Source organism: Cottoperca gobio, chromosome 19, assembly GCF_900634415.1.
Source record: "Cottoperca gobio chromosome 19, fCotGob3.1, whole genome shotgun sequence".
Lineage (NCBI taxonomy): Eukaryota > Metazoa > Chordata > Actinopteri > Perciformes > Bovichtidae > Cottoperca > Cottoperca gobio.
The window spans coordinates 10,009,481-10,024,615 of NC_041373.1; the positions used below are offsets into that span (position 1 = coordinate 10,009,481).

General features: G+C 41.8%; 1 protein-coding gene across 20 annotated transcripts in view; it reads right to left on the reverse strand.

Annotated features, from left to right (window-relative positions):
* Positions 1 to 3,757: 3,757 nt before the first annotated feature.
* nrxn1a (neurexin 1a) overlaps positions 3,758 to 15,135 on the reverse strand; it is a 55,202-nt gene continuing 43,824 nt past the window's right edge. For 10 of the 20 annotated variants that reach the window (XM_029457182.1, XM_029457191.1, XM_029457189.1 and 7 more), the window contains 4 exons: positions 14,253 to 14,342; positions 12,859 to 13,169; positions 7,099 to 7,177; positions 3,758 to 6,447 (listed from right to left, as the gene is read on the reverse strand). In XM_029457182.1, the coding sequence (XP_029313042.1) occupies positions 6,146 to 6,447; positions 7,099 to 7,177; positions 12,859 to 13,169; positions 14,253 to 14,342 (782 nt within the window). In that variant the 3' untranslated portion in view covers positions 3,758 to 6,145. The remainder of the gene's footprint in view (positions 6,448 to 7,098; positions 7,178 to 12,858; positions 13,170 to 14,252; positions 14,343 to 15,135) is intronic. The other 10 variants (XM_029457198.1, XM_029457203.1, XM_029457197.1 and 7 more) reach the window with 3 other exon arrangements.

A 15,135-nucleotide genomic window follows, 5' to 3' on the forward strand; every position in this document is an offset into this window, starting at 1 on the left:
ACAGCTTTATGGGTGTTTGAGGATGTAGGAGGTCTCTGCTGTGTCGTGTGTGTGTGTGTGTGTGTGTGTGTGTGTGTGTGTGTGTGTGTGTGTGTGTGTGTCTGTGTGTGTAAAAGCACTACATAAGTGCACAGATGCTGGAGTCTCTCTAAAAACCTGTTTCCATATTTTATTTATTCCACTTGATCTTTAAAGTGTCTTCAAATCAAATCACACAAGCATTGGATGCAGATTTGCAGAAGACTACATTTGTAATAGGTAAGCTATTAATTTCTTATTTGAAACCGATTTGAAAATCAAACACTATAACAATTCTTCACAACAACATTCACCTCATTTGTAATCTAAAAAGTTGATTCTTATGAGGAAAAAGCGGACAAATTGGGTCAAAACATTGATGCTTAATATACAGAAGTGAAATCACTTACCCTCTGCTGGACAAGAGCATTTTTGTTAAACAAAGTTTGTAATATTTGACTTAACAAAAAAACATTTCTAACTTTTTTGCGGATTCCTGAATCTGACAAAATGCAGTAAAAGGTTATTAACGTTAGCTAACAATAGCCTACTTATTTTAGTCATTTTTGACACTTTAAGAAAGAGACACTAAATCATTCACATATAAATATAAATTAAGATACATATTAAAATCAAACACTTATTTCCATTGCATTTTTTTTTCTGTAAACTACCAATTAGCGTTAGTTAGCTAATTTTATTAGTACTGACTTGTTATTTTTTTGGTTGGGTTTCATAATGACAAGTGTTGGGGACTCACCCAAGGCAGAGCCATGACACTCAATTTCCCAGGACCCATTGAGGTGATTTTTTCTAAATTAAGACTAATTAGCATAAATAATAATTGCTCTTAATATAATAATGATTAATTATATTTTAACAATGACTAATTCCTTCTGAATGCCATTTTATTGCATTTTGAGCTACTGCACCTATATAATTGTAGTGCCACATTATTATCAACACTTATTTATTATTAACAGTTTAATTGATATGAATTATCATTCATATATGTGAGAATCTAATAAAATCTCAATTTCTTTTAACTTCAAAGTCATGTCATAAAACTAACACATAATAATTATGGGGAACAGGCGTGAATCTGTTTAGTCTCCTGTCTCATATTTGTGTTGAAAGATGAGTACACTTTGATAGCGATGGACATAATATTCCTGTCTAACTGCACTCCCCACACGTCAGCAGGACAGCCAGCATGCAAGGACACTCTCTCTCTCTACACACACACACACACACACACACACACCCACACACACACACACACACACACACACACACACACACATGCACGCACACGCACACACTCACATGTCATGTAACAAACAAACCATGTAAAATATTTTTAAATGTTCAGCTCTTCACACAGATTCTCTTGTATTGATACATAGTTGTGTGTGTTGTTCTGTGGGAACTTCATGTGGATGAACAGAGCTCTTTATGATTTATTTCAAAGCAGGAGGAAAAACACAGCCTTGAGCTCCTGACACGACCACACACACATTCATACACTCTCCCACAGTTGTGCTCATAAACAAGGTAAGAAAGAAACAGAAGGAGAGAGAGAAAGACAGGAAGATAGATAGAGTCGGACAAATGCAGCTGCAAAAAAGAGTGGAAATGAAGGACTGAGGAAGAGGAAAATCCATGGCCTAGTTTTTAACTCTGCAGAATACAAATATACAGTATCCTTGCTCTACAAGTCAATAGATGCATAACATCAAAAAGTCAAGAAACATTTTTCACAGCAGAGTTGAATGTCAACTCATATTATTGACGATGCATGCAATCCATTTAGGTGATCAAGTTCCAGGGCCCTGCTGGTGTGCATCTTCACTCACTGAGATGGCTTTAGTGGGGCACTTTCATGGGCCACAGATTCACAGATTTAGCATTGCACTTTAACATCAGACTTGTGATGGATAGTATCAAATCGTTGCTGCAGAGAGGATATCTAGTAGAGGCTTATGTAGCCTCGAACAACGAGTCTCAAGAAGAGATGAAGATCAGCGGTCCGGTGAACTCACTTCTTTCTAAATCCAAACTCCCAGATTTGTTTTAATTTTCAAACTTGTAGTATTCAGCTTTTTAATTTTTATTTCGGGGTGAACTGTCCCTTTAGCGCAAACGAAAGATCACCCAAGTCTGTAAATGTATGACATGTCCTAAAATAGCCACTGGTAACAACCATATTGTTGATTTCGATAACAATATGGCCTATATAGTTCTCGCTCCAGTTTTTATCCATCCAAATGTTGTTTTCTGGTGTGTGACGATCACGACAGCCTTATTGGGCCAAAGGTGTGGGATCGTTCCATCGGTAAATGTTGGACGTGTATGTTAGCAGGAAGTAACTGATTGGCACCGGAGTTGTTTTGTTGTTTACCCTATGAATATAACAGGGCTGTGTCTCTATCTTAGCTGACTGTGGTCAAGGACAGCACAGCGGCAGATGGCTACAGCCTAACACAAGCCTTTTGTTGAGCACAGACCGTGCAAAGCAAAAAGAAAGTTAAAAAAAGCCAAACAGTGGGAGAACAAGACAGCGTCACTTGGGAGGTGTTTATTGAAATAGCAGGTTCTTGTAGCTTCTCTCACCTGAGGATGCGAGCTCAACCCTGCAGTCTCAGGGATCTTTCATCCGGCAAACAGCAACTCTGCAGAGACTTACACTGCTCGCTGCACACTTCAAAGCCCTGTGTGGTGTGTGCGAGGCGGTGTTTATGTGTGTCTATTGTCCCAGTTAGACACAGCAGGACTTGGAAGAAAAGGTGCTACTTTCCTTACTTTGATGAAGTAAGAGGTGAAAGGGAATAGGAGGAATGTGCGGGAATCTGCAGCATGCAGATATTTTGTTAGAAGCAGATAGATACAGTATGTCCACATTTTGGGAAATATGCTGATTCACTTTCTGGCGGGAATTTAGATTTTAACATCAGCGCCACTCTCACGTATGCCCGTTAAATATACAGCTACAGACAGCAGCTTAGCTCTTTCCAAAGTAGGGCTACAACTAATTATTCATTTTATTGTTGATTAATCTATTATTTGGGATATGGACGTTACAATGACATTTCCATGGGAGCTGTAGTTTCTTTCTGCGCTAACAAAGTAATCGTTAATCTTTGTTTAGGTTTCAATTACTAATAGAAACAATGCCGATTCTTCTTGACAAAAGTAAACATCAGAAACGAGCTAAAGAAAATTCAGAAAGACAGATGAAAAAATACTGACTTGTTGCTTAATAAATTACTAATCATTAATTAATCATTAATCCAACTTGCTGATTATTTTTCTGTCAAGATATTATTTGATTAATAGTTGCAGTCCAAAGTTTAAGCAGCTCTAACGCATACTTGAGTGAATTAAGATAAGTACAAATAAGGCTATTAAAAAAAAGGGTAAAAACAAAAAAGTCCGGTACATAACCAGCATAAAACGGCAAATTGTCATAATCTGTTTTTGTTCAGATGAAATAAAAAAGATATAACGTGTTAAGTTTTGGAGGTGCTGCAGTGTATCAGACAGAGAATGCTATTCATCTTCAGTAAATAAGCGTATTTGCCAAAATGACAAACTATTCTTTAAAGATCTGCTTCCTAACACAAGATGAGTTGCTATTAGTTTTTCTTACTGATCCACTGATCTCTCATGGTCCATGTGAGGCAGACACAGTATTTCTATCTGCAGGCGCACAAACCAATACACAAAACGCACTCCGGGCTCACTTGGGTAATATTTTATTTACTCATTAATCTTCAAAACTATTTTTCATAATAAATTTCCACTTTATGTTCATCAAAGAACCGTAACAATAAAAATAAAAGTAAATACTGTAGAAAAATTGTACATATAGAAAATAAACATGGTTAATGAACACCTAGATGTAGTATCCCATTGGTTGAGACACCTCCTTTGTTTCAGATGGCAACACAACAGAGATAGAGGGGAAAGAAAGCGATAGACACGGAGGGCAGAGAGGGAAACATACTAAACAAGGGGAAAACAAGAGAAGGGAGGAAAAAGGAGTTAAAGGCCAGTTTAGGATGGAGAGAATAAGGGAATATGTTAAGTAAAGTTTTGACATTATACTTTCAAATCTCACAGTCCTTTTCACGTCCTTTCTTTCACTTGTAATTTTGCATGCATCTGATTGGTTGGTTACGTTGCTCAGCAGATCTGGAGGGGCTTGTTCATGTCATGGCACTGTTCGTATTGATAAACCATGGAGCTACAATTCTTGAGCTGCGGAACCTGAGACGCAGCAAAAGATCCATAAACAGATAATTATACTGTAGCCCAGATTGGAAACCCATCTGTCTGTGTATTGGTCATGTCATGAATATTGAAAAATCCGTCAATCAATAGCATGAAGACAAAAGGACGCAAAGAGAACGAGAGAAAAGGGAGAGCCAGTGAAATCAAAGCAACTCAGGTTGTCATATAGTCATTGGCGTCATGAACTGGACTTTTCTATCTATTAGCAACACATGGTAACATTTACTTTGTTCTGTTTTTGATTATTTTCCTCGGCTGGTTTTTGCTATAAAAAGGTGGTTGGTTAGAGCAGGTATAGTGGGCGTGGCCTATAAGACATCAGGCTAGAAAACAGGACGTGGCCTGTGATGGGCGCACAAATCCAGGCGTTGCACTGGAGTTACATTGCAACCCGCAACACCCCCCTCCTCCTCCCACAAACAAACAAACCTACCGACTTAGTGGGACACGCCACCACTGCACAGCACAGCTCAGAGACTCAGGCATGCAGCACACTCGAGATGGTCACACTTTGAACTGAGAGTCGATTCAGGGATTAAATCATGGTTGAACCCCACAGACTTAAAAACCATTCGAAGTGCGTATTTAGGAATACTTCAAGCCAAGGTGGTAAGTTTATGATGGTGGTGCGTCACCTCTGGAGTTTCAACGCGGTATAAATCACACGGAGTAAGATAATTCACGTGCAATAAGACCCCCCCCCCTCCCTTCCCCAAAGAGTCTATTCTGCCCAAATGTTCTTCATATTCATCATTGCCATAACAATTATCATAATGGTCATTGTCATTTTCACCATCGTCTTCTTGTATAGTCTTCAGTGTCACTTATGAAGATATGGTGGTTCTTTAGCATTGCAGGTACATGTATGTCTGCAGGTATAGATTGTTTATATTTTTCTGTGTGTGCGTGTGTGCTGTACGTATGTGTGTGCGACACCGCAGTCATGCATGACCGGTGTTTGTAGGTAGCATCTGAAGTCTCAAGTATCCTGTCCAGGAAAATGTCCCTCCGTTTTTCTGCTGATTCCATCTTCGTGATTTACAGGGTGCCGTAAAACATCAGCACCACAGCCCGTCCGTTACATTAATGGCACCAGCCCTGCTTCTGCCTATTCACTAGTAATTCACTGTCTCTATGGCTACACCCTGATTTCCCTGTCCTGTTGCTTGGGGATGACACTTGGACCGTCAGTGTGCTTGTTACTTCAGCATCCTCAGTGCTTCATCGAGTCCCGTCTGCTAACAGGGAGGAAGGCCAAGAAACTTGGAAGAGACACTTAGTGCTTGTCTTGGTGCTTTTATATCATATTTGTTCTGGTGCTCTGCCCTCTCGCTCAACACACTCAGTCTGCCATGTGCTTCATTTAAAAGTCTCCCGTGACCTCTCTGAGTCCAACAGGAGAGGTCCTACTGTGGCAGGGGAGTGACTGGTCTTTTTTTATCTGGCTGGACCCAAAAATGGTTCTTAACTGGGAGTTGAACTGGTGCTTTTTTTTAAAAATCATTTGGAATGGTCTTTATGTTCATAAAACAAGCCTCTCGTAGTGGCTCTGCTCGTTGGTAAATACTGTACAATAAGGGTCCACACCCTTGGGCCAGTCTGTATGTGTCTGTGTATGTTTGTGCTTAAATGTATGTGTGCTTACATGTGTATATGTTTGTGCTTGCCAGCATGTGTGCAGATGTGATTATTGGAGAGTAAACATTAACAGCATGTCTATGTCGGTGTGTATCTGTGTGTTTTTTTTTTTTTGGAGAATATATCTATTTATGTACATATACCGTTATATATAAAGGTGTATGCGTATATGTCTGTGTGTTGGACGTCTTCCGCCTCAGACGTAGTACTCCTTGTCTTTGTTCTTCTTGTTCTTGGAGATCTTGGTGATCCCCAGAGGTTTGTCCTTGGCGCTGCCGTTGGGCTGTGTGGCTGAGTTTCTGATGCGGTTGCTGCTCTCGTCCACGCTGTAGGAGCCCTCGTCACGGTTGCGGTACTTGTACATGGCGTAGAGGAGGATGAGGATGCAGAGGGCTGCGGCCGCCACGATGCCCACCACCATACCCGTGGTGCTGCTGCTCTCTCGAACCACCTCAGACGGACCAGGAACCACCTTCACCTCCGGCAGGGGAGGGCGGGCTGTTAGAGGAGAGGGGAGGGGGGGGGGGGGGCACGTGATGTTACATTACACTTTATGGCACATATTATTCATTTGTATTACATATTGAGGGGATAAGTTGAGGGCTGCAACAAGAGGATACGATGCATTATCATGATGAATTATTTGACGTGCACGTGCATAATGCTACATGCTGGCAAGGGAAGTATGCAGCTTAGAGCCAAAGCTGTTTGCATATTATCACATAATGTGTAAACAGATTATATTACGTGTTGAGCGGAGGACCAGAGCACAGGTGCACATTATATCCGTTTTATTACACACATTTGACACTTTATGACATACACAGGCAGCTAGTGGCTGCTGTGTGGTGATATACAGTATGACAAAATATTAAAAGGTTGTTGGTAAAAATAATTTGCATGTGAATTCTTTGGGCTGGATGGAGGTGAGGGAGGAGGGAAAGAAGGAAAGAAACTGCTACAAAAAGAAAGGATGAATATTCAGGGATGGAGAGTTAGGTAATGCCTGGATGCAAAAGCCCAAGTGGAAATTAAAAATTAATTGTAGTGAGCGACCAAGCGGCAGGAAAGAATTGAGCGACAGTAAGCTGGGAGAACAAAAAATAACTTAAAGAGGCAGCGGTGTGTGCATTTGTGTGGGAGGGGTACCTGAACTGGGGTCACAGGGGTCAATGTCTTCATCATCGCTGGGACACTCAGCCGACGCCACCAGCAGGTCGTCTGCCGACTGTGGAGAGAGGATCCAGAAAAAAAACAGGAACATGAACACACGTATATAGAAACAAACTCTTTATCAATCCACAAACAGCCGGTGCTCCACACCCCTTCTGTTTATTTTCTACATGTGTGAGCACACAGTCACAACTCATCGCCCACTCGTTTTCCAGTTTGCCACGAACGCTATTGCCCGTTACGGCCCCCAGCAATGGCAGGCGGCCAACACTAGAGTACCAAGTGGAGAAGAAGAAAGGAGGAGGGAGGAGAGAAACATTGAATACTGTTAAAAAACCACCAGGGGACACTCAGTTATCATCTCCTACTCACTTGACCCTCCCCCTCTTTTTTTCTCCTCGGGCCTCTCTATCTTCCACACCTCCCTGCTTCCCTCTCCATCTGATGTTGGCTAGTGTTCATATGTGCTGGAGAATGTGCAGTGTGAAGCCAAAGAGAAGAATAAAACCCCAGCTTTCATTAAATATTCCACCTTGATGGTTATTTAAATCTAATTTATTTAACACCTCTCCATAAGCACCCTGTCAATAACCCACTTACATTCACTCTCTAACCCACATCAACCAAGTAATATCTCAACAACTGCTCGTTCTCCGTGCCTCGCTCCCTCTCTATGGAAAAGGCACCCTTTTTCCTCTCCATCCTTGCTCCTCCTGTTGCCATGGCAACTCTAAGTTCAGGCTGTTAAAAATGATGGGGAATAAATAAAAAAAAAGGAGTGTGCACCCTCAGCGGGGACCAGTGCATACGCCATTCCAGCCACAGTATGAGGGTAGGGGGAGATAAAAGGAATGTTTGGGAAAAAGAGAGAGAAAAGAAGACGGGATAGGAGGAGGAGGAGGAGCAGGAGGAGGACTTCAAAGTGCTGCGGTCTTTACTTAACACCGTGCTAATGTGCTCCGCATATTCATGAAGTACTGTTAAACATCGCCCGCCTTGACGCTTCGGCATGAGAGATGTGAATGTGTGTGTGAGTGTGTTTTAACCACACTGGGCGCTCAGTGCCAGCACTAAATTAAAATTGGATTGTGATGCATTGCAGTAGATGTTAGTAGCCCACAGAATAAAGGAGAGAGCGGTAGAGCTATATAAAAAAGAAGAACCCTAGAGGCAGATTACAACCAGACCAGAACAGAATCTGAACCAAATCAAAGCCCTAAGTGGTCGATAATGTCTTAGCTGAAACCTACAGGCAGTGATTCAAACAGAAATTCATTAAGCTTCTTCTCTATTCCCTTGCCTCTAGTTTTTGTAAGAACATACAGTATATTACATAAGGTTAGAGGAACAAACAACTAAGTTTATTCTTCTGAAAAAGCCCGCTCTGGCTCTGTATTGTGCGGTCTCGGTCCTGACAAGTCTAGTTTGGGCTGAAACATATATATAGTTATTGATGCTTGACTCTGTCTCTTTCCTCCACTGCCTTTCCAATCAGTTCTGCCTACTGGGCTGTCAAATGCTGCGAGGTTGAGCTTAGCCTCTGGAATCTAGCCAGTCAATAAACCTCTGTGCTTTGCCAGGATCCAAATAGCACAAGAACCAATCAGCCAGTCGGAAACACATCACCCCTTTCTGTCACTGATCAATGTCGAGCCACCATGCTTTATTATTGACCCAAAAGACACGTACGAGCCCTGTTTTTAATCCAGATTTCAGCTAAAACAAAAGCAGACAAGTACATTTAACAAGGCCCCTCCTCTGATCTGTGACATCCCGCCCGTCCGCTGACCACCCCATTCAATCGGCAAGGTGTCAATTGGACTATTGATCCACCTATCACACGGGAGACAATGAACACGAGGAAAACTAGACACTTGCCACACACAACTTAAGTTTATAGCAGATGTACTAAAGACATACGTCCGAGATACATCCGCCCCTCCGTCTTTGTCCCCATATTTTCACAGTCTATCAATAGAGCATGCTGACACAATGATGGACACAGATGCACAACGATAGGATGATAGAGAAAGGGAGTGAGAGAGCATGAAGAGAAGAATATCTGCATGCTTAAAGAGCAAAATCTCTACCTGAGCAGCCGAACAGTGCCAACGACCATCAATGCCTCCCTGACTGCCTAGTTCACACATTTTAGCGGCACTCTGTCCTCACACACACTCGCAGAAGATTCAACAGCGTGTCTGCTACTTTCACAACTGGAAGTCAAACACACACATGTACATACACAAGCTCTATAACAGCCGAACGCTCTCCATTGCTATATTTCTATTTAGACACATCTACACAGGCACACAGGCGCAAACCAAATCAGGCTGAAGTTGGCAGGCTGATGAAGAGATCCTGGCGAGAGAGGAGAGAAGCTAGCTCCACTACTGCAGATGGTGAGATAGACTCATACACCGCCTGCATTAACAGCCTATCACTGGAGCTCAACCACAGAGAGAGAAAAGGAGGGAGGGAGGAGAGAAGGGGGGGGGAGTGACGGGTAAATATGGAAAGCTATGAAGAGAGAGAGAGTGAGAAGAAAGGAAAAAAGAGGAGAGTGAGCTAAGGGAGGAGGGAGAAAGTATCTCCAGGAGATGGATAGTGAGTGGAAGAAAAGCAAGAGGGAGAAAAAGATATGAAAGTAGAAGAGAGCGAAAAAGATAGCAAGGAAAAAAAATACAGGGAGGGAGGATGGGATGTTCAGAGGGCTTGTGGAAGTGTCTGGGTCAGCTGATTCCTGATAGCCAACCGGGCGCCGTTCGAAGCCTCAGGCTTCTTCTATCAGTCTTTCCATCAAACACAGGTACACACATACACATGAACACGCACGTCCACAGACAGACACCAAACATCAAAACCAAAACTCTGTGAGTTAGAGCTGCCTCTAGCATAAATACACACACACACACACACACACACACACACACACACACACACACACGCACACACACGCACACACAATCTTCTCCTCGCTGGTGCTCAGCTGTCATGCATTATTAATCCCTTCCACTTTTCAAAATGCAAAGCAAAAAACATAAAAAAAACAAACTGTGGACTTCAGGAGGGGGGGCACATCACACATTCTTAATGCACAAAGTACTGACGGTAAGAGTGAACCCATGGGGCGACTAAGGCAGAGCCACTTCAAAACACACCCAAACATGGGGCGTGTGTGTGTGTGTAATCGATAAATTGCTTGGAACCGAAGCCCCTTTGGAAGACATCCCTCACTGCCCCCCCTCTGATGCAATGTGGTGCAATTCAAGCCTATTGTTCTCAATCCACCTGAGTATTTGTGTGTGTGTGTGTGTGTGTGTGTGTGTGTGTGTGTGTGTGTGTGTGTGTGTGCGTGTGTGTGTGTGTGTGTGTGTGTGTGTGTGTGTGTGCGTGTGCATGCGTTTTTTCTGTGTTCACTTTGCATGTGTGCGCTGGTTAAGGCCAGGTTAGTTGCCAGGCAACACTAGGCAGCCTCAACAGAGAAGCTGTAGATTTTTCTTGAACAAGACCAACACACACACACACACACACACACACACACACACACACACACACATAAAGACACAAAGTTTGGGGGCCAGCAGGAGTGGTTTGAGGAGCTAACACACACACTGCATCATATTGAGCAGATAGTGGGTCTGACCTAGTTCTCATCGAGTCATATTGACTTGAGTGCACAACTCTTCTGCATCCCAGATATAGCACTGACATCAGCATATCACAAGAGCAGGACTAGTTTGTTTTAAAAAAAGAACATAAACAGGGAGAGATTGAGAGGTGAAAGTGTGACAACAAGCCCGTGCCAGCGCTGTCACTCTGCAGCGCTATCCATCCAGCTCTCATATCCATTATTGATGCCTGAGGCTTAGCTCACAGCTCTCTGCGTTCTATTATTTATATCTGAAACAGCTGGCGGTTTATACACAGACGAGCTATTCTCTATGGGAGTCTGGATGGGAGAGCGAAAGCAAGCAGCAGGTAGTGGGGCTCACTATCTCCATGGCAACTTGTATCATTGGGGAATTCTTTTTTTTTTTAGTGCGGCAGGCAGACACAGTTTTATAACACAGAAGAAGAACTGCAGTACACACAGACACCCACAAAGAGCCTGACAACATCACACTAGTGATCTGAACAAAAGAGTCTGCGGTGCACCTGCTGATAATGTATCCTCTGACATTAGCATCGACTCTGCATCCACTATAAATATGCCTCAAACTACGGTTATGTGTTTCTATTGTTGAGTCCCATTTGCATCAGTTTACTAGACGCATATTGTGGAAAAGCTATTACAGCCTCCATTAACACAAACATTTCCCGTCCTGTAATTTAGTGGGAAGGGACCACTTCGTTGAGCCATCTAATCCACTCATGTGAATGTGCTGTAGCAGAACAATTAAGTGTGTATGTGAGCCTTTTATTGATGAGACGTCTTTGGCTCCCTTATATTTTGCATGCGATGATTTTACCGGGCAAATGAAATACTATTAATCATTCATCAGAAGTTATAAAAACATGTTGCACTTCCTGAGAAAAGGAACTGCAACATAAAAAGGTTCAATTCATTTGACAGCAATACATAGATACATATTTAAAGCATTTTTTTTTAGCTACTCTGCTCCAAAGAGCTGGAGCAACTTTTCAGAAGATATAAGACGTTTGACTTTTAAATTAAGGGTTGAAACTTCATTTGAGGGGTACAAGACTCTGAGCATGTAATCTCAACCTCCACGGTTGTAGTCTGGCTGTGGACCTTTGATGCATGTCGTCCCCCCACTTTGCTACCTCCTCATCTCCTGTCAGCTTTCCACTGTGTACTATCTAATAAAGGCTCAAATGTCTGAAAAAAAACCTTTAAACACTCTCCCCGAAAATAATAACACTAAATACGTAGTCTTTGGCTGAATTTTGAGCATTCATCATTATTCTGTGCTTAGATCCTGGACTACCTTCTATTCATCTTTTTTTTTAATATCTTTCAAATATTGGCCTCATAACTCTGATTTGTGTTTCTAATGCCTTATGTCAAACCCCTGCATTGTGTACAAAATGTGCGATATAAATAAACTTGCCTTGCCTTGATTGGCGTTTATAACAATCCCACTCCTCCTGACATATCCTGCTATCCTCTGGCCCTTCATTAGTGGGCGGTGTGCTTGCTAATCCTCTTACTGAGTTGGAGAAGAAATTTATCAAAGCAAATTAACACTTTTTAATCACCATTTGTCACACCAAAGGATGATGAAAGTGGGTGATTGGACATACTGTGTATTATAATACATCAGAAGAATTACATACAAGTACATCTTTGTATGACCACACACGGCAGGGGGGGTCGAGCGAGTTTTTAATAAGTGCAGTCACAATATCCGATTCTCATCAAGCGATTATTGTCGCCAAAAGAATTCCCGATAACAGTATCATCGCGATATCTATAGAAAATTAGACAATTAATAATAATGCTATCAGTTAAATTCATCTTTATCTTAGTTTATTGTGCGTTTTGGTAAATTAATTACACTCAAGATACAAGTGTAGGGAGGGGAAGAGAGAGTCTGTTACCATAACTGTATAACTGCGTGATTTAAGAGGGACTGGATTATTTACACAATATTATCACATGTGTATTATTAACATGATATCAATATTTAATTGATTAAATATCACGGTTATCGTCAACACCGGTACGGCGCGACACCCCAATTTTCCGAGCTGTAAAAGATGTGCTCTGACCTGCTGGGTGGCGCCCTGTTTCCTGTTGGTGGCCGTGGTGGTTGTGATGTCACTTATGGAGGGGGCGGAGTCAGAGCGGTTGCCTCCAGCTGCAGCACTGGACTGCGGGGTAATGGAGGAGGACGGCATGTCGCCGACCAGTCGTGCGCTGCCATCCACTCTGATGTGCGGGTGCCCCTCGGCGGCCATGTTGAGGATGCGGAGTCCGTTGTAGTAAAGTCCAGACAGCTGGCCCTGGAACATGCCTCCACTTCGCTCACCTCCACCAACACGCACCGTCGTCTGGCTGTTGAAGATGGTCAGCTGGCGACCTACACGGACACACACACACACACGCACACGACACAAACACGCACCAAACACACAGAGGCACACCAGGAAGGAAGGTGGACAAAACACACGCAAATACAGTCACACACACATACATACCAGTGGTCACATACGTGCATACATACACACACAAGAGTGTTTGAGTGTTACACAATCCACCACCCCAAAGCCATGGTGAGAAGATGGGATAGATTAAGCATGGTAGAGCAAATCGAAGCCGTGGAGAACCGTGGAGGGCTGAGACTGTGAGAGATAAGAGTGGGAACAGAAAACAGAGAAGAAGAAGAAGAAGAAGAAGAAGGGGGGTGAAGAGACTGAGACGTCGAAGAGGAGGAGGAGGAGGAGGATGATGAAGAGGCAGCAGATGAGAGGAGTCAGAGGGTCCTGAGAAGATGGGGCTGACAGATGGTTGCTATGGTGATGACTGTGCGGCACGACATTGTATTTGAAGGAGCAACAGACAGGCAGAGAGAGACAGAGATCTAGAGAACTGCATTAACAGCCCTATGAAGCATGCACAGGTTATAAGCTCTAGGACTGCTCACTGTTAAAGGGACTAGAGGCTAATTTAAGGAGCTCTGCTGATGTTTAGGAGGAAAACTTTTACATTTTTTTCAAAAAGCATTGCTCTATTAGTCATTTCAAATTTACATAATCTTTCCATGTCCCAATACTTTACATGTTTAATTTACAAAATGTTTTTTCAAGATATAATTTTTTTTATAAATGCTTTATTGTTTACAATTTGATAATAAACACAATTATTTACCAGTCTTAATAAAGCATCTTTTATCAGTACTCGTTTTCTATTTTCTGATTTATTCACATTTAAATCTCTCCATCGTCCCTTTAACCTGATATTATCAGATACACACTAACAAGATACGTTCACAGGCACTACAGTTTACACAGTATTACACACTACAGCTGCCCAACTTTTAAATACTTAGTTATGGATTTATTTTTAGATGTTAGTTGATGGTGCACAATATAGTATATTCAACTGTCTTCAAATTGTATTTTTTAAGCTCAAAGTTTTAAGGAATTTTAATCAGGGTTTTTACCTTTGTCGAGTAGCCAATCGTCAACTACTCGACCGAGCCGATAGGGGATTCGCTGTCTGGCGATGGCCAGGCGCTCGTTATCAATGTTGCCTTTAATTTAGAGATGAAAACACAGTAGTAATTACGCACATCCATACGTGGTACAGGAGCTGGATACAAAAAGAACAGCAATGAAAAGAAAGTAATGGTCTGCTCATTGTTAGCATGTCACTGCGTTAAGGTAAGCTTGATGTGCTAAGAGAAGAGGAAGCTGATTTCATTATCCAGTGAGCGGACTCTTACTCTCTGTTCATTGGGTTTAATTTAAAGAGACATTTCAGGGGTTAACATCTGCAAGAGCACAGGGAAATAATGTTACAGCTGCCACATACTGTCTATATGACTGACTGAGTTTAGAGTTACATACAGGAAGAACCCTCACACACACCTCACAACAACTAGCATTTAGCATTTTAACTGTCAGCTACCTAAAGCCTGGACCTCATTGTGTTAGACTGCTAGCTAAGATTACCACTTTAAAAACCAACAGATATAAAAACAAAAATAAGTTCAACAAAATACACTTTTTTTTTCTTCTTATGTTTACTCTCTAGTTAAAACTTTTACTCAATATATGACATGTTTTTAAATTATTGTTGAAAAATGCACCAACTTTTATTATTTTCTTTTATGGTGAGAAAAACAACCGACACCTGAATTGAATATTTTCATAAATGACCTTTAACACTATTTAACAGGCCTAACATGACATAGCTGGATAATATACAAGCCATTGTAATAAATATATCTTTTTATGGTTTAAAAAGTCATGTTTCATAATCAGATCACACATATTTCATTTCAAACACAATAACATAAAACAAAGCTGCAATTATATTTCTCA